At 39.8% G+C, this 24,766-nt stretch overlaps 1 protein-coding gene across 3 annotated transcripts in view; it reads right to left on the reverse strand.

Annotated features, from left to right (window-relative positions):
* The window catches only part of PIP5K1B (phosphatidylinositol-4-phosphate 5-kinase type 1 beta), a 370,177-nt gene that overhangs the window by 62,696 nt on the left and 282,715 nt on the right, over window positions 1–24,766 (reverse strand). For all 3 annotated transcript variants that reach the window (XM_049770950.1, XM_049770947.1, XM_049770949.1), the window contains 3 exons: window positions 22,537–22,621; window positions 19,757–19,912; window positions 11,489–11,633 (listed from right to left, as the gene is read on the reverse strand). In XM_049770950.1, the coding sequence (XP_049626907.1) occupies window positions 11,489–11,633; window positions 19,757–19,912; window positions 22,537–22,621 (386 nt within the window). The remainder of the gene's footprint in view (window positions 1–11,488; window positions 11,634–19,756; window positions 19,913–22,536; window positions 22,622–24,766) is intronic.

Consider the following 24,766-nt stretch of genomic DNA (forward strand, 5'->3'; position numbering starts at 1 on the left):
CAGATAGATAATAGAAGAATTAAATAGAGGATGTCAGGGATCAGCTTTCCTCTTGTGGAGGAAGAGGCTTTGTTCCTCTTGGTGCATACTGGAGGCATATCAGAGAAGCAAAACTAATCTGGGATCCTTGCAGAACAGCAGCACATGAGGCTTCCTGGGTGGAGGGAGAATGGCAGGAATTGATAAGGGGCCCTGGAAGGAGGTTTAGGTCTTGACAAGCCTGGCTGTTTTGCCTCTAATATCAGAACTAGCCAGAAGAGACAGCAAGGAAGGCAAAAGGGAATTCAGGGCCACTCTCTGGTAGAAGCAAGATGCCAATCTGCATAAGGCCATTTTTGCCAAAGTGAATTAGTGACTAAGCACAATGTGAACAAAACAAGTAGAAAGAAGAAGCAGTCAGGATAGAGAGGAAGGATCTAGGAGGAGCGAACTGATCTCTGCCTTGAGAGTTATAGGAAACTGCTTTAAAGTGTACTTGCTTGACTACTCCATCAAAAACTTTTTAGATTTAGGCAGCCCAAGAATATTGCTTGATGAAGAGGGTGTCTTTTTATATAACTGAAACCCAACTAACCACAATCATGTTTGTAATTAGGTGATTAAATAAAGATATTAAACCATGTATTTAAAAAAAGAATATTGCTGAGTTGGGCTAGAGAGACAGTATGGTAAGTTGTATAGTTGCTTTGCATGTATTTGACGTGGTTTGATTCCCACAACTGCACATATGAGTACTACCAAGAGTGATTCCTGAGCACAAAGCCAGGAGTAAGACCTAAGCATGACTGGATATGACTCCAAAACAAACACAGACAGACAATACTATTGCAAAAGTAACAGACAAATGCCAAATGAATTTGCTAATATGCAGAGTATTAAATAAGGTAAGATGGGGCTAGAGAGATAGTACAGCAGGTAGGGTGTTTGCCTTGCAGATGGCTAACCAGGGTTGTATCTCTAGATTCCATATGCTCTCCTGAGCATTGTCAGGAGTGATTCTTGAGGACATAGCGAGAAGTAACTCCTGAACACTGCTAGGTGTGGCCTGAAGAAAAAGAAAAAGAAAAATAGAAGAGAGCAGAGGATCCTAAATGGAGATAAATCCTAAAATATGGTCAACAAAATTGTGATCAGCTGGTGTGTGAATGGACACAGGCAGGGGGTGGGATTGGAATAATCGACAGGGGTCCTGGCACTCTGGTGGCAGACACAGTGTAGTAGCACTGCAAATATAAAACAATAATATTGGTTATATCATAAAATAAACAATTTTGGTACTACCATAAAAATAAGAGTAACTAAATTTTTAAAAGAATACTGTTGAGTAGGAATACATTTTGATCTAAAATCAGAGGGGTGGGGCTGGGAAGCAGGTTTGGGGCAGGCTGGAATATTACTTAGTGGTTTGATATAAATAAAGATTTAAAGCAATGATGCTTTGCATAGGATATATCCAGGGACATATAAGGGTTATAGAAAGTAATGGAAACTTGAAAATCCAACCACTTTGCTCTGATTTTGTGTATCACTTTGTGTATAAAATTTTCCTAACCTCTTAATTCTTGACCAAGTCACCCCTGGTTCAGCTGAGACACAGGCTGAGAAGGCCTCTCAGTAATTAAGGATAGAATAGGAATTACTACTTTTTTAATCTCCACAATATTTACTGTGCCTGTTATTGTTGTTGTTTTTTTCTTCATTTTTTGTGCTTTGTTTTGTTTTTATTTCAGGACTGTGGTTATTGTGTGGTGGTTGTCTTTATTGCTGTGGTGCTTTTTGGATTTTTTTGTTTGATTTTTCTTTTTGTGTTGTTGTTATGTTTTTATTCCTTTTTCCCTTTCTTCTCTCAAATTGATATTTATATCCTTTAGAAGGACTCCACCCATTTTTTGCTTGTTTGATTTTTGTCCCATTTTTTTTTCTTTCCTTTAAACAGAACCACATAACTTGAACCATCTTGTTCCGCCTCACAAATTGAGGGGGAAATAATGGAGGGTACCAAGACCAAACAGTCATATGAACATTAAGTAGAAATAAAAAATGATCAGACTTCAACACCAAATCTAAAGCCAATCACAACAGAATCAATACCCAATCTACAATAAACTAGACACAGAGGATACCACTTATACTAGCACCCTGGGGGGTAAAGGAAGAGGATATGGGATGCATACTAGGAACAGGATTGAAGGAGGACAACATTGGTGGTGGGAATTCCCCTGATTCAATGTCACTATGTACCTAAAATATTACTGTGAAAGATATGTAATCCACTTTGGTCAAAATAAAAATTATTATTATAAAATAAATAGGGCCAGAGAGATAGCACAGCGGTAGGGCGTTTGCCTTAGACGCTGAAGGACGGTGGTTCAAATCCCTCATCCCATATGGTTCCCCGAACCTACCAGGAGCAATTTCTGAGCGAAGAGCAAGGAGTAACCCCTGAGTGTTACCGGGTGTGACCCAACTGGCAGGCTCGGGGGACCATATGGGATGCCAGGATTCGAACCATCGTCTTTCTGCATGCAAGACAGATGCGCTACCTCCATGGCCCTAAAAATAATTTATTTTATTTTCTTTTTTTTTCGGCCACACCCATTTGATGCTCAGGGGTTACTCCTGGCTAAGCACTCAGAAATTGCCCCTAGGTTGGGGGGACCACATGGGACATCGGGGGATCGAACCGTGGTCCTTCCTTGGCTAGCGCTTGCAAGGCAGACACCTTACCTCTACCGCCACCTCACCGGCCCCAATTTCTAATGATTATTTAAGCACTATAGTTACAAAATTGTTCATAACTGAGTTTCAGTCATATAATGTCCATCACCCTTCATCAGTGCACTTTATATATATATATATATATATATATATATATATATATATATATTTTTTTTTTTTTTTTTGGCAGGGGGACTACACCTGGTGGCATGTGTTCTAGAGTTACTCCTAACTCTATGCTCAGAAATAGCTCTTGGCAGGCTTAGGGACCATACGGGATGGAGGGGATCAAACACAAGTCCATCCTGGTTCAGCAGTGTACAAGGAAAGCACCCTGCTGTTGAGTTATTGCGCCAGCCCCCTTCACCAGTGTACTTTTACCGCCACCAATGCCTCCAGTTTCTCTCCCACCCACCTACCCCCAACCTGTCTCTGGAGCAAGCATTTTGCTCCTCTCTTTTCTTTTTTGACACTGCAGTTTGCACTATTGTTAAGAAGGGGTTTCATGCATGTCACTTTCACTTTTCAGCACCCAGAGAACTACTGAAAATTTCTTTCTTTATTTGGGTGGGGGGAAACACATCTGGTGGTGCTCAGGGCTTATTCCTGGCTCTGTGCTCAGGAATCATCCTGGCAAGTTAAGAGAACTATATGGGTGGTTTACTAAACCCAGGTTAGATGCATGCATCTATACTCTGGTCCCAAAATTTATTTCTAGAAGTATTTCTGTAGAAGAACAATGAAGGAGGGCAGAGGGTTGAGGAGTTATATTAAACCAGCAAAACATTCTTCCAGACAAATGGCACCATGAATACAGAACCCTGGACACTGTTGGGTGTACCTCCAATTCTGCTCTCCCCACCACCTCTCGAAAGGACATCTCTCCACAAACTATCAGTACTCAATTGAAGCAGCATAAAATCAGGGCTAGTGATGCAGGTCAGTGGGTGAGCACATGTCTGCATGTGTCAGCCATGGTATGATTCTAGCATGCTTCTCCTTTATCAACAATGAAAAAGCCCCTAACCCTTAATAAATAGACCACAGAAGTACAACATGTCTGGAGAGATCAGATTCAATATTCATTATCAACAGGAGAGATTATGGAGATGGAACTGCTACTTAGGTTTAGCAGGCAGCTGTTGAGTCCACAACACAAAAATACACAGCTCTTCCCTTGAGACCATAGTTAGAGAACTGGTACTAGTAGGAAGCTCTTGCAACCAACTTCTCCCTTGTAAGTAATGAAACTTCCTGTCAGGTGTGGTCCCAAATATAAACAAGCAAAATGTGAACTAAGCATAGAATTTAGATAATACTGTGTTAATGAAAACTATTAGATTACAACAGATGGTATCGTGTATGGCTGACATTATGACAGGTCCCACAGCTATGGTTGATTTTCTTTTTGATTTAATTTTGTTCACATCCAGTTCAGAGCTCAAAGCTTACTCTTGGCTCTGTGATCAGGGAACAGCTCTGGCAGGGCACTAGAACCTGGGTTAGTCACATGTAAAGCAAGCACCTTGCCCACTGGACGAGGTGACCTCTGCATATTGTTTTATGATAGACAAAACTAGCCAATAACTTTTAGAAAAATGAGACAAGCGGACATTAATATAAGCCCAGCACATTGCTTATTAATAGCAGTTTTTTAGTTATTAGTCACCAAAATAAAATAAGAATCCAATAGAGGATTGAATTTATTTGAGGATAAAATCAGCCACTTGCTCTGCTGTGTATAGCACAAAACCAGGATAAGTACAGAGCCATTGGGAAACCAGGATAAAACAGTCATTCAGTGGAAAGAACATGAAGTTGGAGCTCAGAGACCTGTGTTCTAGTCATGTTCGATGGGCATGCTACACATCCTTGGACAAGTCACTGACACATAGTCTATGCATTTCTTTTTAGATTGTTGAAGTAAATCTGCTTCTAATCTTTTTGGGAATAGTTCTACTTTAATGTCTCACATTTTGAATAGTAATTTGTAATAACCCAGGCAATGGTACTATCCCATGCTTCAGTTCAGGGATACTTTACTAGCAGGAAGAAAGGAAAACAGAGCTATGATTGGATCCATTGGATCAGTCTCTAAGATCTATAAAATGTTGGGACTCATAATTTAGGAAGCATTTTTAGTTGTCCCTTTTGTGCAAAGGATGAATAATTTTGCTCTGAACTATTTGTGCCCCCCTTCTCATAATACTAAGTAATGCCTCTATGATGAGAAAAATGATTAGAAATAGTAAAACATGAGATAGACATAATGAGATGTTGGTGGAGGCAGCTGATGGGGACAAGAAATTCTGGAATACACTAGAGCCTTCAATCCTTATGTAACCACATAGTTTTAGCTTTGTTGCTAACTGCAGAAAATCATGAAAAGTATTACTCATGGATATAAGCACTTTATGCAACATCAAATAAAACTGTCCTTATCTTTGGGATAAAGTACACTTATAAAGTATATTTATTTAGTGCACAATTATAGACTCTAATAGAAAAGACTTCTGACTAGGGAAGAAAAATTCAAACATCAAAAATTTGGATTAAGTTCCTCTATTAGACTGGAAAGAATGTGCCCATAATTGTTTTTCTTTATTCCCAGGAATCACATGCTCCAACACAAGTCTATATTTCTAAGTGGAACTTAGAAATGAGTACTCCCGGGGCCGGGTAGGTGGCGCTGGAGGTAAGGTGTCTGCCTTGCAAGCGCTAGCCAAGGAAGGACCGCGGTTCGATCCCCCGGCGTCCCATATGGTCCCCCCAAGCCAGGGGCGATTTCTGAGCACATAGCCAGGAGTAACCCCTGAGCGTCAAACGGGTGTGGCCCAAAAAACAAAAAAACAAAAAAAACAAACAAACAAAAAAAAAAGAAATGAGTACTCCCAAGCATCAAACTAAATATATACTTTTAAAAATATACTACTTTTTTCATTGCTTCCTGTTCAATTTCTGATCTACATTTATAAAAGAAAAAGAATGACTCCCTGGTGGAGTTTTTGAAGCTAAAAAGAGTAATCCTTTTTCAAAAAAGAATAATTCTAAGAGACAGCAATTCTTTCTTTAGTGTATTATTTAGATGCAGACACCCTGACACTAATCGACACCTTTCAAAGTTAAGGATTCTAAAAAGACTGAAAGAATGACAACCAGTAGTTGAAGTATTTACAGCATATTTTAGAGCCGATATGTATAATGTAACATAATGGGAAAAAGCATCCAATTTCCCTTAACAGAAAAATGATTCTTAAAGATTAAAGTCTGATGTGATTTTGATAGGATTAGTATTCAGTACATTTTCTTTCTATGCTCTCTGGGTTAGGCCAGAGATATAAAATATAAGTGACCCAGATTAGACTGGGATCATTGTCTATTACCCCAGGAAACATCAAAAAGTATCAGAGGCCTCTAAAGAAAACAACAAGGAAACAAAGCAAGGCAATCTCTTTTCCTTTTACTGATAAGGTCTCCTTGGTGAATAAATGGAGTTGGGCCTGGTAGGAAGTAGGGATGCTGATTCTCAGGAGCTCTCCATGCTACTCACTTTGCAAGGTTATTTAATTTAATTTAATTTTTGCATTTCCCCCAATTTTTATTGAGCACAATGATTTAAATTTTGCTAATGATAGTTTATGAATACAGCTTCCTACAACTATACACCTTACACCAGGGTATTGGCTTCCTTGCATTAATAGGATAGGCTTTTTCTTTCTCTTTTTCACTTAAACACTGATTTACAAAGTTGCTCCCAATATAGCTGTTTCAGGCATTCAATATTTCAATAGCAAAACAACTACCAGTGTGATCTTCCCTCCACCAATGACCTCAATCCCCCATTTCCTTAGCAGACACAAATTTACTTAATACTGTTATACAAGAAAATGACAAACGAAATTAAAAATATATTAACAAGTCATTTTTGATCATTGCTATATTTCACAATAGTGTACTAAAGCCCTTGAGGATTTACTGAGCTGGATGGTTGGTATTATAGTCTCACTTATCTATGAGTTTTATAAAAAATAAAAGATATTGAAATAATTCCCAGAGATGAGGGCCAGAAGGACTGGATCAAGATATGAAGCTCACCACAAAGAGTGGTGAGTGCAGTTAGAGAAATAATTATGCTGAGAACTATCATAACAATGTTAATGAGTGAGGGATGTAGAAAGCCTGTCTCGAATACAGGCGGGGGGGGGGGGGATGAGGGAGGGAAATGATGGAGTATTGGTGATGGGAAGGTTGCACTGGTGAAGGGAGGTATTCTTTTTATGACTGAAACCCAATGATCATATTTGTAATTACAGTGCTTAAATAAGGATATTATTATTTAAAAAGTAAGATTTTTTTCTCCCTTGCCTTCCTGTTGTTGCTGTTGCAATGACTGGGGTTTGCACTCACCTATTTTACACAGTTGATACTTCACATTGCTGTGGTGCCAGGATCCCAAACAATGGGATCAGGTATGTGGGGTGGTACTGGGGATCAAACCTAAGGTCTCACACTTACTATATAAGTAGTCTAGCATTAAGCTATCGCTGGGACTTTCTTCAGGGTTCTTTTTTTTTTTTTTAACATAATGTAATTTTTTGTTTTTTAGTTTCTGGGTCATACCCAGTGGTGGTCAGGGGTTACTCCTAGCTCTGTGCTCAGAAATCACTCCTGACAAGCACAGGGGACCATATGGGATGCCAGGATTCCAACCACCATCTATCCTGGATCAGCTGCTTGCAAGGCAAACACCTTACCATTGTGCTATCACTCTGGCCCCATCTTAAGGGCTCTTTTAACACCTTTGTGCCTCTCTTTTTTATGATTTCTCTAGTCCTAAGGCAAGGACATAAGTCTGAGGCACAATCTTGGCTTCTCTTTTACAGCAATGCTAAACCAGAAATGGCTATTGGAGGATGTATCAAGGAGCAAAAATAAAGGAAGCAGAGGTGTCAGGGTGACTTGGAGGATCTAAGCTCCTCTACTTCAAGAATAAATTCCAGGAGTTGCAGAGCCAAACGAGTGCCAAAATTAATAGGTTTCTAAAGAATCTGGGCGTTGTAGTAAATAAAACTGCTTGATATATATATTTTTTTGTTTGTTTGTTTGTTTTGTTTTGTTTTTTGGGCCACACCTCGTGATGCTCAGGGGTTACTCCTGGGTATGCGCTCAGAAATTGCTCCTGGCCTGGGGGACCATATTATGATGCTGGGGATTGAACCCAGGCCCATCCTGGGTCAGAAGTGTGCAAGGCAAAACCTACTGCTATGCTATCACTCTGGCCCCAAGCTGCTTGATCTTTTGAATGTAAGCTTGTTTGGTAAATATTCTGGGTTCACCAAAATGCTTGATATTGACAGACCAGCTGTCTAGTGATGGCACAGGCTGTAAGGCTGCAGGCACCCCAGTTCAAAGTGCCCAGGACCAACTCCTGCTATTTGGCTTGGAGCCTGTCTTTGGTCTCTTTAAGCACGGATAACCTCTATACAATCCATGTGCAGTTGAACCCAGAGAGTTACATATACCAAATTGCAACTTGGAGATACAATGCCAGAGATCTCTTAGAACAATTCACTTTAAAAAAAGGTGGGACCTAAGTGATAGCAGAGTAGGTAGGGTGTTTGCCTTGCAATGAAGCTGACCTGGGTGTGTTCAATCCTTTTTTTTTAGTTTTTTTTTTTGGGGGGGGGATCACACCTGGCAGTGCTCAGGGGCTACTCCTGGCTCTACACTCAGAAATTGCTCCCAGCAGGCTCAGGGGACCATATGGGATGCCGGGATTCAAACCACCATCCTTCTGCAAGCAAGGCAAATGCCCTACCGCTGTGCTAAATCTCCAGCCCCAATCCTTTTTTTTTTAATTCTATAAAATCTTTATTTAAGCACCATGATTACAAGCATGATGGGTTTCAGTCATAAACAGAACACCCCCTTCACCAGTTCAACCTTCCCACCACCAATGCCTCCCCCACCTGTATTCGAGACAGGCATTCTACTTCTCTAACTCATTAACATTGTCATTCTAGTTGTTAGTGTAGTTATTTCCCTAACTGCACTCACCACTCTTTGTGGTGAACTTCATATTGTGAGCCGGTCCTTCTGGCTCTCATATCTATTGTCTCTGGGCATTATTTCAGGACTTCATCTCTCCTGACAGCTGCATAATACTCCATTGGGTATATGTACCACAATTTCTTTAACTATTTATCTGTTGAAGGACATCTTGGTTGTTTCCAGAGTCTGACTATTATAAATAGTGCTGCAATGAATATAGGTGAGAGGAAGGAATTTTTTAACAGTAATGTTGTGTTTCTAGGGTATATTCCTAGATCATATGGGAGCTCAATTTCTAATTTTTTGAGGAATCTCCATATTATCTTCCATAAAGTCAACTAGGCCTTTTAGCTGCTATTTATATTTGACAGCAACAAACAAACTATTCAGAGACATTATAGGGTTAGGAAGAACTCTTGGTTGACAAATTTTTTAGAAAACCTGATGAGGGGGTAGATTAAAAAAAAACTTGATGAACATTCAAGGCACAGATTAATTATTTAAGTAAAAACCACTTCAGAAAATAGAATAGATACCTTAAATATAACTGTGAAAGAGTTATAATTCACCCGAGTCTCATTAAAAATTATCAAAAAAGAAAAAGAAAATAGAAAAGAATGATGATAGCAGATCCAATGACCGAACATTAACCTGTCGAAAACCCAAGTAAGGATCTATACATCAGTCTATGTTAAAAGTGAATCTATATATGGATTCTTTCTTCTGGAAGCAATACAAGGTGCAAGCCTGGAGGTAGAAAAAATTTTATTGCTGGATTGGGGACACAGTGACTTTTCAGCCAACTATCCACAGTGCACAGCATGAATGAGAGGAATCCTTTGGTTCCTTCTTTGTAGGTAAAATGTCAGTCATTATTTTTTTTTTTGTAAAGAATTGAATTCTTTTTTTGATATCCATAAACATTGCTATTCTATATTTTTATATTTCTATCCAGGAAGGCAATTTTCTCCTCTTTATAAACAACAACTTGAATTCTGTTACATGAAGAAATGTCAGTCATTGTAATACTATCATGAGTTAGTCAGCAGCCTCATACATCGATTGCTCGCTGATCACCTCCCTGATTTCAACGTTTATCTTTTGGGTTTGATTTATTCTCTTGTTGTTTTCTGGCCATGGTCCTTAAGTGGGAAAAACCCACCACTAACATTACATTTGCACCACTGAACAACACACTTCTCAGAATATATCCTCATCCTTAAGCAATGCATAAGGATTGAGAAATCCTTCACCCATTCTAATTTTGATTCTTAAGATTGAAATTTCAGTAGTTCACTATTTCACAGCTGATTACTGACAGTGTATACACAACAGTTCCTTCCTAGAATTGCAGCTAGTTATAAAAGTGCAATGTGTTTTAAGAGCCAGTTACACACACACACACACACACACACACACACACACACACGAAACTCAAACTGCATATGTCAAACAGAGAAATAAAAGTACTAATTGCACAATGTTGTTATTCTTTCAAAGATGTCATTTTCTTTCACTAAAACCAACTGACATGAGCATTTTTCTTAAAAAGGAAAACTAATATCAGATTATCTAATAAATTTCTGCAACCTACCTTGATATTACATTCAATGTTTGAGAGTCATTGTACTAGTTTCCTGTAGCTTCTATAACAAGTTACTGTAAACTCAATGGCTTCAAACAACACAAACATAACTTACTGAGAATATCAGTGATCAGAGTCCAGTTCTTACACCCAAGAATGTCTACATCATATAGAGGCTATGATGTGCCAGAGCTGTTACCTGTGGTAACTCCTAGTGAGACCATTTCTGACTCTTTTGGGTTTCTACAGTTGCCAATGTCCCTTTCATCATCAGATGTACCACAGCCAAATCTTCAAACATTTCCCTATCTCTTTGGCCTCTTTTTCTGGCTTTATATTTCCTCCTCTGATTTTGACCCTCCTTCTTCCTCTTTTAAGGATCTGTGTTACATTAGGCCCAAAGGGACACTTACCCCACCTTAGGAAGCTTTTCCTGAATTACACTGGCAAAGTCTCTGTTGTCAGGTAGGGTAACATAAATTAAAAAGTCTAAAATAATTCTAAGGGCTTCCGACAGTATGTTTGTCACAGATTCAGTATCGTATGGAACAATTTTGGGGGTGCTGCTCCTCTGATTTGGTTTCTGTCTGTTTTAGTTCTTGGGTCACACTTGGTTGTGTTCAATGCTTACTTTGGTGCTCAAGTACCACTATTGAATGAGTCTCTGAGACCCTCTGTGATTCCAAGGACTGACACATGCAAGCAAGTGTCCTACCCACTATACTATATCTTCAGAGGGGCCGTGACTTAGTTTTTATGGTTATCTGTACAAGGAAAAGAATGTTAAACTGTCTTTGCAGAATCCTGTGCAAAATTAAACACTAGTGATGCTTAAAAACTCGATTTGTAAGAAATTATTAAAACAAAAATTACAAAGATTTATTTTCTGCCAGAGAATTTAGTATCTAATATCGCAAAACAGAAGGATTCACTTTAAGAAACACTGGCAGGTTTTCCCTGAGCTGTACTTCCTGCCACAGTGAAAAATCAAACCTGTTCTTGTTTTCTCTAACTCACAGGCCAGGTGACTTCTGGTTGCCAAGGGACAGTGTGTTCTTATTTGGAGATACTGATCTAGCCACAACGTTAGTGCCATAGCAGGCAGACCAGTCATTTTGTTTCATTTAGCATTACCTATTCGAATAAAGCGTCGTCCTCTCATGAGGGCAATGTTCATTGACATATAAGGAAGAAGATGAAATTGTGGTTGCCAAGGATGCAGCTTCAAATAATGATGGTGTGCTGGGTACAAGGTCAGGTCTGTGCCGGGAGCCGAGAGCTGAAGAAGGAAAGCAAGACACATATACATAAAAGACACGCACAGGAGCATGAATCTCAGTTATCAGTGCAGCTTTAGGATTAATAATAATTGAAACATGCGGGAAGCATTCATCTGACTGATCAGGCTTAAATGCTGAATACACGGAGTTCTTCTGAACTGTAGTGGATGTGTGAAATCGCTTCTTGCAAACAGGTTAAACAGAAAGCAAATTACATTAATTTACAAAACTGCATATGGAAAAATCATTTCCATATGAATGATCTTTAAAAATCTAATAAAGTGATTTACTCTTTTAAAAGTCAAAATAATAGTTTGCTAAAATTTAAAGAGATAATTCAATGATTAAAAAGGTGATTGACAAATATAAAAGTTGAGGCTTACTACTTGGTGGTATTCAGCTTGCTCCTGATTCTGCACTCAGGATTCACTCCTGGCAAGTTAGAGGCCACATTGGGGTGATGGGAGATGAAATCTGGGCGGGCCACATGCAAGGCAAGAGCCCTATGCACTATGACTCCAGTCCCCCAAAAGAGGAAACTCTTATTTCCTCTCTAAAATGTAGATGCCCATAAAAATTTGACTGTCCACCTTTTAATCAGGAAGGCAAGAGCTTAAGACTGAGCACTCTTACTGATTTCAGTTAGTTATTTTCATTTTTAGAGAGTGAAATTAGACCTTTTATGTTTTGTTTTTGGACTACACCCAGTAGTATTCAAGGCTTACTCATACTCTGTGCTCAGAGATCACTCCAGTAGGGATTTGGGGACCATATTGGTTGCTAGAGATCAAACCTCGGTTGCCTGGGTACAATCAGTAGATTTACTGTACTATTTCTCCAGCCCCATAAATGCAGACAATTTTTTAAATATACTATGCTAAATTGGATACGTTTACATCCATGCTTATCATAAACAGTGCTTGAATTAGAAGTTCAGTCACAGGGGCCAGAGCAGTGGCACATGCAGTAAGCTAGCCTAGGACAGACCGCAGTTTGATCCTCCAACGTCCCATATGGTTCCCTAAATCAGGAGCTATTTCTGAGTGCATAGCCAGGAATAACCCCTGAGCGTCACTGGATGTGCCCGAAAATCAAAACAAAACAAACAAAAAAAATTGTCTAGTCATAGAACTAGACTTCAGAAAAGGACATGCAAACTGCTAGAGGCAGAATACTAAGGATATACTAGAAAGTATGGTTCAGTGCTTTCTGAAAATTTCAGAGTTAGGTTCAAGCTGAGACCCTTTAAGCCTGGGGAGAAATCTGATGTACTTTTGGGGAGATAACTGACATCTAACACATCTGTATTAATTTTTATGGTGCACAGCAACTTCTCTCAACCAGGGGGTATATAGACCCTCTGTGGATACTCAGGATATTCTAGGATGGCCAAGTGTGAAAATTAGTAAAAGGAGCAACAGATTGAAACTAGGGGCCAATCAGAAGGAGAAGGGCCTACAGGAAGCAAATCAGTTTGAAAGAAAATCAGACCAGGAGTGAAAAACATTGGTGTATAGTACAGCAAGCTGATGTTAATTTTTTGGGGGAGTGCTAAACTTAGTGGTGCTAGGGGCCCCTGCTCTGTGCTCAGGAGTCACTCCTATTTTTTATTTTTTAAACAATGTGTGGTGCTGGCAGTTAGATTGGTGGGGGGGGGGGAGATGGCCACATTCAAAGTATAACCCCCTGTTCTCGCTTTCTGGCTCCTTCATATAGATTTTTCAAAAATTTTACACAATAAACTTAGTTAATCCATCTTCATTAAGATATTCTACTTTTTGTTATTGAGGTAAACACTTTTACAATTTATTCTTTTAGCAGCTTTTAAAATTTAAAATACAGTCAACTCTAATAACTTGCTGAATTCTGGTTTCTTTTAAATTATTGTCCTAAAGGAAACTAAAAGAGATGATAATAAAAACAATGTAGCCTTAGGCATTTCTGTTATTTCTCTAAAGGTACAATGGGCTCCAAATGACCTATTTTTTTTTAGTATAAGAATGGAAAGGAATCCAATAAATATGTTATTTATACCATCAAATTTAACAACATCAAATGAACAAATTTCTTGATGTAGATAATTTATCAGAATGGATACAAAACACTAATTATTATTATTATTTTTTTTTTGGTTTTTTTGGGCCACACCCAGCGGTGCTCAGGGGTTACTCCTGGCTGTCTGCTCAGAAATAGCTCCTGGCAGGCATGGGGGACCATATGGGACACCGGGATTAGAACCAACCACCTTTGGTCCTGGATCGACTGCTTGCAAGGCAAATGCCGCTGTGCTATCTCTCCGGGCCCATAAACACTAATTATTTTTTGATTTTGTTTTATACTGTATGAATAAAGTGAAAGTTTGACCATAAAAAAAAAGAATGGAAAGGAATCCTAGCAGATGCTACTATATATAACTATGAGATTGGTGTTTTGGATTTGCAAACCAATGCAAGCTTTGTAGTTTTCGTATCAGCAATATTGCATTACCAGCATACATGGACTTGTAGATGTCTGCAATAGTGTCATATATTCATATGTGAATATATGCATGGTGTATAAGTTTGTTAGAAGTACATAATGTCTGAACAGGGCCCAGATCTATTACAAGATAATCTGCAGTTGACAAAGTACCAAGTGATTACAATCAATTCCATTTTGGGATGCCAGAAAGACTGAATCTAGTCTTGTGGTAATGAAGTGGTAATGAACATATTACCACTGTATTTTTTCCACTTTTCCTTTTGTGGGACATACTCATTGGTGCTCAGGGCTTACTCCTCGATCTGTGTTTAGTGATCACTTCTGGTAGGGCTCAGAGGTCCCTATGTGGTACTGGGAATCAAATCAGTAGTATGTGCAAGACAAGTGCAATATCTCCAGTGGTGGGTTTTAGATTTGAAATGAATAGGTGGGGAAGTGGAGTGAGCACAGATAGAATGTACACAGATGGGAGAGTACACGGAGGCTGGACTCCAACTCAGAGGTTGGGTACATATTAACATATATAAGCTGGTGCAGCTTTGCTTTTGATTCAGATAAAAATCAAGAGCTTCCTTGATGAGCAAGTGGTAATTATAGAAAATACAAGTAACGGGCTTTTGGCTGGAACTGATGCTGAGGCTTTGGACTTCAGTCTTGTCCACCGAATAAAGCTAATATTTCCACAAGCCCGATTGCAAGCTGTTACCCGCCGCTTCACCTCAGAACCGCCGGCTGAACAAGGTGGCAGACGCGTGCTCCAAGCTGGAGGGGAAAGACCTCATCCTCCATCCCTCCATCAGTCAACCTCTTTAGGGGCTGACTTGCAACACCTGCCCAAAAAGCAGAGATGGGGGGCAGCCACAGACTTCAGCAGCAGGGCAGGGATAATGGGGCCTTTTCCTCTTTATACCTTCACTGCAGTTTTCAACTTGTTGGCTCAAAGGACATAGCATGGCACGATGGCATGAAGTTGTCATTTTCAAAGACAAACTATAAAGAAGATGGGGGTATGGGACCTGGGAAGGCCATGGGGAAATAGACATAATGGGGTGTGGTTTGGAGACAAGGGGGTTCAGGTTGAAACAAACCCCCAGGCCCTGGGAGGCAACAGAGCAGCCCTGGGTTATTGAAACCACCGAGTTGGGGTTTTACTCCAAGTCCCACAGCAAGAAAGAGGAAAAGGGGAGATCTTAGCTCCTGTGTCCCCTGAGGGCAGACTCTTCCAGCTGGCAGATGGTAGCACTTGGTAGCATTTAGGTGTAATGGGAGGAGCCTCCTTAAATGGCTTCCAACCTATCCAGTAGTATTTGGGACCTGGGGGGACTGGGGAAGTGCCCACACCTTGCAGAGCAGCTCTCTGGTTCCCCCTAATAGGGGCAAGGTTGAGAGTTGGGAGATCCCAGGGGGACACTGTTGGCTACCGTGACTGACTCAGTGGTTACTTTTGCAAAACTCCCTGCCATTTTTTCAGTGCTAAGTGCTGTTTGCTATAAGCCCATATACCAACAGGAAAAAGGCAACCTTCAAGTAATAAGCAACTTCTCAGCCTAGGGGAGGAAGACACTGCCTGATACCATGGAGCCAAGTCTCCCCTTAAACTACATTCCTGAGTTAAAAGCTAAATGCAACAAAGCTTGCCCCACCATAAAAACTGCTGAGAGTCCCGGAAAGTGGGCTACAAGCCCTACTTTAGGGTCATAGGGTAATTCCTTGAAAACTGCTGACTTAGGAATGATTGTAAAATTGTCACTGCTTCTCCCTCCCTTCTGGAAGATGATTTACTGCCTTTGTCTCATGGCTTTCGCACCAAAATGTATGATTGACACCATCTTTTACCTGCCCCCTTCTCCTCCTCTATATAAGAGATGCAGGACCCTAATAAAGTCACCTTTGAACGGTCTGATCGCCAAAGGTCATTATTATTAACCTCTCTTAGATTTTTTACAGGTGTGGTTGTTCTTCTAGCCCTGCTAAATAAAGGTGAGGTCGTCCGTGAGCGTCTCGACTGATTCCTGCTGGCCGGGCCCCTCCGGGGGCGGGGGGGGCTTGCAGGACCCCGCAGGACACAGAGGTGGAGTCTGGGCTGAGGAAACCCACCTGCCTCTTTGTTCTCGTCCGTCAAATCTTTGTTCTCTTACAGTATCTGATAGCAAAGGGAACCAGGACAACCTCCAAGTCCCCAAGCCTTCGAAGTCTTTCTGGACCAGTTTGGTTGTGATTAGTCCAAAAGGGCCTGAATGTGACCCAAAAAGTCTTCCCTCCCCCCTCCTCCAGGGACTCCAAATGGGATGGGGCTGTTAGAAAGAAAATTTGAGGGGATTGCCATATCCCTCCACAAATGCCTACTGAACTCAACTGACCAGAGACCACAGTCCCTCTGGGAATAAGGGACTCAAAATGTCACCCAAAAGTGACCCTGGGGTATGGGAGCAGAGAAGCTGAGTCCCAGCCAGGGGTTCAGCTCAGGCAGGAAGCAAATGAACAAAACCAGCCCAAAAAATAAAGAAAAAAAAAAAAAGAAAATACAAGTAACTTAAGTGTTAACATGAACAAATTAGAAGGGCTTGGGGCCAGATAGATAGCATGGAGGTAGGGCATTTGCCTTGCATGCAGAAGGATGGTGGCTTGAATCCTGGCATCCCATATGGTCCCCCGAGCTCGCCAGGAGAGATTTCTGAGCATAGAGCCAGGAGTAACCCCTGAACACTGCCAGGTATGACCCCAAAAATCCAAAAAAATTGAATCCTGGTATCTTATATGGTCCCCCGAGCCTGCCGGGGGCCACTTCTGAGCGTAGAGCCAGAAGTAACCCCTGAGCGTTGCCGGGTGTGACCCCCCAAAAAAAAAACAAACAACAGCAGCAACAACAACAAAAAAAAGTCCAAAAAAATAATAGAAAAAAGAACCATAGCTATAAATTGTTCATGACTGAGTCTCAGTCAAACAATGTACACTGCCCTTCACTAGTGCATGTTTTCTGTCTCCAGTGCCACCAGTATCCCCCCTCCCATCCCCCTGCCTATCTCTGGGCAGACATTTTACTCTCTCACTCCTCTCTCTCTCTTCCTTCTCCCCTGCTTTTTGATGATGGTGGTTTGTGCTACTGTTAATGAAAGGATACCATGTATATCACATTATCCCCTTTCAACACCCTGTTTTTGTCCACAGTGAACACTTCCAACTATCATTGTCATAATGGTCCCTTCTCTACCCTAACTGCAATCTCGACTCTTTGTTGCAAATTTGCAGCCATGTACTGGTTCTTCTGGACCTCATCTTAATTGTCTCTGGATATTATTACCATACTATCTTTTCTTTTTCTCTTTATTTTATTTTCACTCACAAATGAGTGAGATTATTCTGTCTATCCCTTTCCCTCTCACTCACTTCACTCAGCATAATAATCTCCATATTCATCCTTGTATAAGCATATTGTATGACTTCATTTTTCCTAACAGCTGCGTATTTTTGTGTTGATGTAATATTTCATTGTGTTGATCTCAGGCACTTTAATTGTTTCTAGATTCTGACTATTGTAAATCATGCTGTGATAGAAATAGAAATGCAAAGGGCTTTTCTGCATGGTATTTTGGATTCCTAGGGTGTATAACCTTAGGAGTGGTATTGCTGTATCATATGGAAGGTTAATTTCTAGGTTTTCTATTTTGTGATGAATATCTATATTGCTTTCCAAAAAGGCTGAACCAGTCTACATTCCCACCAGCAGTGAATGGGAGGAGTCTCATTCTTTCGTATTCATGCAGCACTGACTGTTCTTGTTCTTTGTAATGTGTAACAGTTTTTGTGGTATAAGATAATAACTCGGGGCCGGAGAGATAGCATGGAGGTAAGGCGTTTGCCTTTCATGCAGGAGGTCATCGGTTCGAATCCCAGCGCCCCATATGGTCCCCCGTGCCTGCCAGGAGCAATTTCTGAGCCTGGAGCCAGGAATAACCCCTGAGCACTGCCGGGTGTGACCCAAAAACCACAAAAAAAAAAAAAAAAAAAAGATAATAACTCATTGTTGTTTTGATTTGAATCTCCCTGATGATTAGTGATGTGGAGCATCTTTTCATGTGTCTTTTGGCTATCTATATTTCTTTGAGGAAATGACCATTTCTTCTCCCCATTTTTGGGTGGGGTTAGATTTTTTTTCTTGCTAAGTTCCATCAGTACCTTGTATATTATATATATTAAACCCTTATTTGATGAGTTTTGGGTGACTAGCTTCTTCCATTCTGTTGGTAGTCTTTATATCCTAGTCACTGTTTCCTTTGAACTGCAGAAGTTTCTCATCTTTTTTTTTTTTTTTTTTTTTTGGTTTTGGGTCATACATGGCAGCGCTCAGGGGTTATGCTGGCTCTACGCTCAGAAATCGCTCCCGGCAGACTTGGGGGAATCATATGGAATGCCAGAATTCGAACCACCATCCTTCTGCATGCAAGGCAAATGCCTTACCTCCATGCTATCTCTCTGGCCCCTATAATTCCATTTTTTAATCTTTGCTTCCACTTGCTTGGCAAGGGGTGTTCCATCCTTAAGATGAACTTTAGCTTCAAAGTTTTTTGGAGTGTTTTTTGTTTTTTGTTTTTGGTTTTGGGGCCACACCCGGCGATGCTTTGGGGTTAGTCCTGGCTGTCTGCTCAGAAATAGCTCCTGGCAGGCACGGGGGACCATATGGGACACCGGGATTCGAACCAACCACCTTTGGTCCTGGATCGGCTGCTTGCAAGGCAAACGCCGCTGTGCTATCTCTCTGGGCCTGAGTGTTTTATACTTATATATTATAGAAAGACTAAATAGATAACTCACTGTATATATATGTGAATATGTGTACACAATATATCTATATTTGAATGTGTTCAAATTTAGAACATGTTCAAATATAAATATATTAATACATTCAAATATAGATATATAAGCACACAAGCAAGGTCTAAGAATAAAAACTAAGATCACATAGGATTTATCGCTATCAGTTACAGACTTTTCATTTTGATTTTTAGTACTTTCTACTTATTTTGAGTTATAACAATACATAATATGTTTTTGAAAATGGTTAATAAAACCACAAGACAACTTTCTTTTTTTGTGATGTATAGAAAATAGAACTTCAAGAGCTGGAAGTTCCAGCTCACCTCAGGAAGCTCACCACAAAGAGTGATGAGTTTAGTTAGAGAAATAACTACATTTTGAACTGTCCTAATAATGAGAATGTATGAGGGAAATGGAGAGCCTGTTTAGAGTACAGGCGGGGGTCGGGTGGGGAGGAGGGAGATTTGGGACATTGGTGATGGGAATGTTGCACTGGTGATGGGTGGTGTTCTTTACATGACTGAAACCCAAACACAATCATGTATGTAATCAAGGTGTTTAAATAAAAAAAAAAGAAAAGAAAATAGAACTTCATACAGGCTTCATACAGGGTTTTGAATCCAAGGATACATTATATTCCAGTTTGTTTCCTTTTTGAAAAACAAATTGTTTTTAAGCAACATGCTTTGGGTCAGAGGGATTGTATAGGGTATAAGGTACGTGTCTGGCATATCGCTCAGGCATTGCCAGGCTGACCACGGAGCACAGAGCCAGGTGTGGCCCACCCTCCATCCCCACATCAACATCAACAGAGTTTTCCTGTTACCTTCTTCATCAAGGCTACTGAAACTCTGCCCTTCTGTCAGCAAATCTCTCTTCTCATCCTTCCACTCTTGGCTAATTGAGGACACAATCTCCTGTGAGGTTGCCTTCAGGGCCGCGATAGAATTGCACCTTTTCTTAGAAGGTGAGGCTTTCAAAGCTAGATAGGAAGAATAAAGGAGACAAAGATACTCACTGGAAAGCCACATTATTTTATTTACTTATATTCCCCTATTGCTCATGAACATTTTAGTGATCCTTTGGGAAAGTGCAGAAATTTTATTTTAGGTATATGTGAAGAAGGAGAGGAAACTGGACACTGACAATTTTTCACTTGTTCAAAATGCCTTAAGTGAGAATATCCTAGAATTAATTTGAATTTGAAGTTTGAAATAAAAATATAATTTGAAGTGAAATGCAAGTGTTTTGTTGCTAAAATGATTTTTTAAGAAATTGTAATGTATTTCCACAATAAACATATTAATATTCATTTAAAATGATTTTTTCTCTTCCAATGTTTTTCTACAGCCAGGAGGAGGATAGGAGTGGGTAAAGTACAGAAAATTCTCATGACCCTTATTTTATTAACTGGGGACTGGAAATTTCTAAACATTCCGACATTTAATCTTAATCTCCTGTTGCTCCATTTAGCCAAGCTCCTTCTGTTTATTTTTTCCCTTCAGTGATTTTTTTTACTGATATTTCCTGCCCTTTGACTTTTTCCTAGGCTGTAATTACGTCAGATGTATAATTCATCCCTGACCTCATCCAAACAGCATTTGAGAGTGACAGAAGTGTGTTGGGAACATGAACTAAGGCAAAGTGGACCTCATCGTCTGTCATGCTCTCTGAAGCCGATGACTTCATGTAGGGACACATCAATGGGTGTAGCGTCAGAGGCAGCAGCTGGATGTTCCCATGGAGACTTTCTCTGGCTACCATATTTTGGGGGGCATTAACACTGCTAGAACATTTCCTTAGATGAGAGGGCTGAGGAAAGAAGAAGCTAATCTGTGCTTTTTACTGAGCTTGCTTTGGATAGTGTCTCTTCTTTTGGAGCTCTTCATACAGTTATACTTGGACAAAACCTTTATTAGATAATGGTATCTGATGTGGGAGTCTCATAAAACAGACAACAAATGTACCTAAGACCTTATGAGCAGCCTGCAGAACTTAACTAGAGAAAAGCTCTGGGATGCAGAAAGCTAAGAACAGGGAACAAAATGTCATCTCCCCATTTGAAGAGCAGGCAACATTTGCTCTACACCAGCATTTTCTCAACCAAGGATAAATAGGGAGGGGCACAGAGATTTGGGGATCAATCAATGGGGCAGAGTAACAAAATCATGTTAGAAAGGGGTCACAGTGAGAAAAGGGTCGAAAAGACTGTTCTGTACCCCTGGAACTCTCTCCCTAGGTCTTATGAATCTTTAACTCATGTATTTCTTTTTATATTGATTCATTTGGTTGGAACTAGAAACCTTGAATTGTATTAGACTTTTACAATTTATTGAGACTTGTTTTGTGGCCTAACATATATTCTATCCTAAAAAATAGTCCATGAAACTAGCCACTATTAATATTATACATTCCATTAGGATTTTGTTTTACATATCAATATACATATCAAGAACTGTTGTTACATAAAAATCTATATCTATAAGGATTAAATGATACCTTTAAAGTAACATTTTTAATTATTCCATTATTATAAAATTGTTTGATTTATCATAGTAGATTTTTTTTTTTGATTTGGAGCCACACCTGGAGGCACTCAGGGGTTACTCCTGGCTCTGCACTCAGAAATTGCTCATGAAAGGCTTGGGTGACCATATTGGATGCTGGAAATTGAACCCGGGTCAGTCCAGGGTTGGCCACATGCAAGACAAATGCCCAATTGCTGTGTTATCACTCTGGCCCCTATCATAGTAGATTTAATTATAATATAATCAAAAGTTGGAAATTTAGTTAGTTCTGAATGTTTCCATAACATAGATTCTAATGCATATGGCATCTCTAAATATCTGACTGACATATATAACTTAATATACTAAGTGATTTCTACTATAGGAAGATAAACAGTTCAAACCAGTGTTTCTCAAATAGTGGGGCGCACCCCCCAGGGAGGCGTGAAGCTCCATAAAGGGGGGGCATGTTTGACCTTGGCAAACACTGTCATAATAAGCTAAACCCCGTGTTTATGTCTCTGTATGTTTCTGGAGCTGAGAGTTGCTGTGTCCTGCTTTAAACCCTGCTTCGAAAAGCTATGCACTGCAAAACGTGCTCAATTGTAGCCATTAATCCAGACATCACTTCTGATTAAAAAATCAGCTCAGGGCCCGGAGAGATAGCACAGTGGTGTTTGCCTTGCAAGCAGCCAATCCAGGACCTGATGGTCCCCCGTGCCTACCAGGAGCTATTTCTGAGCAGACAGCCAGGAGCAACCCCTGAGCAATGACGGGTCTGCCCCCCCCCCAAAAAAAAAAAAAAAACCAAAACCAAAACCAAACAAACAAAAAAATCAGCTCAAATTATTTATATTTTTTGTTTTCCAGGTTAGAGTTTTTTTTTTTTAATAAAGATACTATTTACAGTCATGCAAGGGGTGCTAAAAATGTTTTCTTCTTCCTAGGGGGCATGACAGAAAATAATTGAGAAGCACTGGTTCAAACTCTTCCAAAAAAAATCTTATAAAGATACACTTATAAATATTATAAAGATACACTTATAAATTTTATAAATCTTATAAAGTAAATAAGTAAAAAGATAGCATAAGAATCTTACCTTGAATTTTCTTGAATACTCTAGAATTCATGAACTTTAAAAATCTATCTGCATAAAAACTTGGTCTATGAACTGAAACAGTGTCCTGAAAAGACAAACCAAGATTTAGGGATTTCATCTTAGACAGTGCATGTTGGGCTAAAGAAGGTTTTACAAAACTGTTTCTCTGTGAACTAGTGTCATTAGTCAGAAGGTGAGGATATTTGGAGCCAGAACAGAGCAATGCCCTGGGCCTTGTAAAGCCTAGAAAAGGAGGCAATAGGACTAAATAGCTAAGTTCTAGAAATCCAAGTTAAATCAGAACATTAGGAGCAGAGGAAAAATAGCAAAAATGAGTATTTTAAATTAAAACACCTGACCTTTATTTTGTGCATATTAGGGGCTTTTCCCCCTGGGTCTTTCTTTTGGGGCTTTCATTTTTGTTTTTGAGCTACATCTGGTGGTGCTCAGGGCTTACTCTTGGCTTTGAACTAAGGGATAAATCTTGACGAAACTCAGGGAAAAAATGTGCTCAGCATTGAACACACTTTGGCTGCATGCAAGGCAAGAACCCTACTCGCTTTAATATCCCTTGGCCCCAGAAAGGGCTTTTATTTCTATTTTTTACTTCAGGAAACATGTATTGATTTACTTGATTATTTTACTATATATAATATTTTACAGTTACAAAGTTTTTCATGATTGAGTTTCAGTCATACAATGTCCAATACCCATCCCCAGAAGGGGCTTTTAAATTCATTTTTTACAAGTGGGTAATTGGTATCTCAAGTGTCCTCTAACATGAAGATTAACACTTTTAGTCATGATCAAAAATTGGGAACATCAGCAAGGAAAATAGCACTGAGATAATTGACATGGAAATAGAGAAATAAAAATGTGTGCTACTGTATCTCCAAGCAATAACATGTGAAGACACTAGGCAGAGTGCTTAGAGACCAGGCTGACGGATGCCCCCTGCTCCATGAAATTATTTTCCATTAGGCAGAGTTGAATTGGATTACATTTGTAAACTCAATTCTCTCATGCTTGGCCCTAGTCTTTAGGAAAAAAAGGGCAATTTATTATAAGTCCTGGAAAGGAGACTTAGAAGAGTTCTTTCTGTTTATTAAAAATCATTTTCTCAGGGTCAGAGCAATAGTATAGTGAGTAAGGCATTTGTGTTCCACATGGCTGACCCATGTCAGGTTTTATCCTGACATCCCATATAGTCCCCTAAGCCTGCCAGAAGTAATTTCTGAGTATAAAGCCAGGAGTGTAACCAAATCCTACCAGGTGTGGCCTCAAAATAAAAACAAAACAAAAAATCATTTGCTTGCTGCTCACATCTAGAAATAATACATTTGCTGTTCAATGGTAGTAAAACTTCTAAAAATTTAATAATACAGTAGGTATGAAAAACACACACATACACACACAAATTAGATCACAAGTCCAAAGACTTGACTTTAATATATGTTCTAAATGTAAAAAAATGTATGATTCTGGGGAAAGAAAGTGACTCTGCATCTCAGTTTCACCATCTATGACATAGGGTATTGCATGATAATAAGAGAACTGTGTGATTCCCAAGCATGAAGGACATAGCTTGGAGGAACAAGTTCCAATGACTAGGTAACAGTGGTCCTCTAGACCAGGGCTTCTTCTACTTTTCCACTTTTTTCTTATTGTTGCCAAAGTCTTCATGACACCCCAGTCCCATTATTAACCTAACCAGTTACCCACAGTAAAAAGAAGCTAGGCTCTAATCTATGAGCAATGCTACATATGTGTTGGGAAAAGTCTCACTGCGTGCCCACTTACTCTCCAGGGTATCCTGGAAGCGCCATTCAAAGTAACATATTCACAAGCCCAATTGTGAGACTCAGGATGACTGATACTCAGACAATATTTTCCAAGAGAAGTTGGATTGTGGCTCTCTTTGGGAGAGACATAGAGAGAGGGATATGGAAGAAGAGGGGAGGCAGAGATAGCAAGGGAGAGAGAGAAGGAGAGAGGGAAAAGGAAGAAAGAAAAGATGGGATAACAGGAGATAGAAGGTAGGGAAGTCCAAGGCAAGGGAGGGAAGAAAAGAATAGGGAAGGGAGAGGAGTTAAGGGGGAGAGAAAGAGAGAGAAGAGAGAGAAACTGCATTCTTTTTTTCTTCTTAAAGCCAATTCTTGGGGCCGGAGAGATAGCATGGAGGTAGGGCATTTGCCTTGCATGCAGAAGGATGGTGGTTCGAATCTCAGCA

This window comes from Suncus etruscus, chromosome 3 (genome assembly GCF_024139225.1).
Source record: "Suncus etruscus isolate mSunEtr1 chromosome 3, mSunEtr1.pri.cur, whole genome shotgun sequence".
Classification (NCBI taxonomy): domain Eukaryota; kingdom Metazoa; phylum Chordata; class Mammalia; order Eulipotyphla; family Soricidae; genus Suncus; species Suncus etruscus.